The 1,362-nt window shown below is 49.4% G+C and overlaps 1 protein-coding gene across 1 annotated transcript in view; it reads right to left on the reverse strand.

Moving 5' to 3' along the window:
* The window catches only part of SAMD4A (sterile alpha motif domain containing 4A), a 105,231-nt gene extending 104,328 nt beyond the window's left edge, over positions 1-903 (reverse strand). Inside the window, exon 1 of the mRNA XM_008572695.1 lies at positions 611-903. Within this exon, the coding sequence (XP_008570917.1) occupies positions 611-686 (76 nt within the window). The 5' untranslated portion in view covers positions 687-903. The remainder of the gene's footprint in view (positions 1-610) is intronic.
* Positions 904-1,362: the final 459 nt, after the last annotated feature.

A 1,362-nucleotide genomic window follows, 5' to 3' on the forward strand; every position in this document is an offset into this window, starting at 1 on the left:
AGAGTGGCAAGGATCTGCTTTTAAGATGAAGTTGTTGAATTAAAAACAAAAACAATAAGGGCCGGCCCCGTGGCGCATTCGGGAGAGTGCAGCGCTTGGGAACGCAGTGGCGCTCCCGCCACGGGTTCGGATCCTATATGGGGATGGCCGGTGTGCTCACTGGCTGAGCGCGGTGCGGACGACACCAAGCCAAGGGTTGCGATCCCCTTACCGGTCACAAAAAAAAAAAAAAAAAAAAGACAAAAAACAATAAACATAAGCAAACAACATGTCATAATATTTCTAGGACCAGGCTGATCTCTCAAGTTTTCTGTTCATAGCAATCCAGCCAGTTAAAAAGGGCAATAGCTCCTTCTAAGTACAGATAGGGAAGCTGAGATTTGGCCCATTTGGGATTTAAAAGTGCCATAAGAATGATAAAGTCTGGCCAAGCCTGGATGTCTCATGAATAAAAGGAAGGTGAGCATTCCAGTATGAAAGCATCTTCACCATAGACTCACCCTCCCAAACCACCACTACATGGTCCCCGGGGTTCTGTGCTGCTCCCAGGAGGGCTGGGACGGGTCTACACGAAGCCAGAGGAACCTGGACAGCGGGGCCAGAACATTACCTCTAAACGGTATCTCCGGAGAGCCGTCTGGTGAAGAAGTATCAACTCGCTGGTTTGACGATGAACCACGAGACATGTAGCGACAGGACCAAAATACTCTTGACTAGAGGACCATACTATTTTGCTGAGTTTGTTGGGGAGGGCACATACGCTGTACAGGTTGTATGGAGCTGAACACATTACAGTTGAACCAGATGTTAGGTGAAAAATTGTGAGTTGATGGAATGGTCACATAAGGGATTGCTCCATCTCCTCCATCTATACTTCGTCCTCCTCCTTTTCTTCTCTCCTCTGATGTCCACTGGGCACAGCTAGTCATTATTGAGTGTCTGCTGGGCATTGTGATGTCAGAGGCATCACTCACAGTTGGTTATGCCTGAGAAGGGACAAGCAGCCCAGTCCTGTGCAGGGACACATGGCCCACGACACCACGCTCCCTTCATTTACCTGATAACAGCTTACATCCCAAATACCTCCTGGGTCCCTCTTCTCCCTTCCCAAGACCAATGTGGTACTTAGGGGAAATCGAGGCAAGGAGAAACTTGCTCAAGGTCATGCAGCCTGGTATGGCCGTGAACAGTGCCAAAGCTTCCTGACCACTTGTCCAGGGGACCTGGCTGCCTTTTATAGAAAGTTTCCAGGCACCTTCTATTCCTAACCTTGATCACAAGCATTGCCGGTCCACGTGCTTCGGCAGCACCAGCAGACTCTGTGTCACAGACTTAGTAACGTGCCCCGTTTAGGACCATGAC

This window comes from Galeopterus variegatus, unplaced genomic scaffold, assembly GCF_000696425.1.
Source record: "Galeopterus variegatus unplaced genomic scaffold, G_variegatus-3.0.2 Scaffold822, whole genome shotgun sequence".
NCBI lineage: Eukaryota > Metazoa > Chordata > Mammalia > Dermoptera > Cynocephalidae > Galeopterus > Galeopterus variegatus.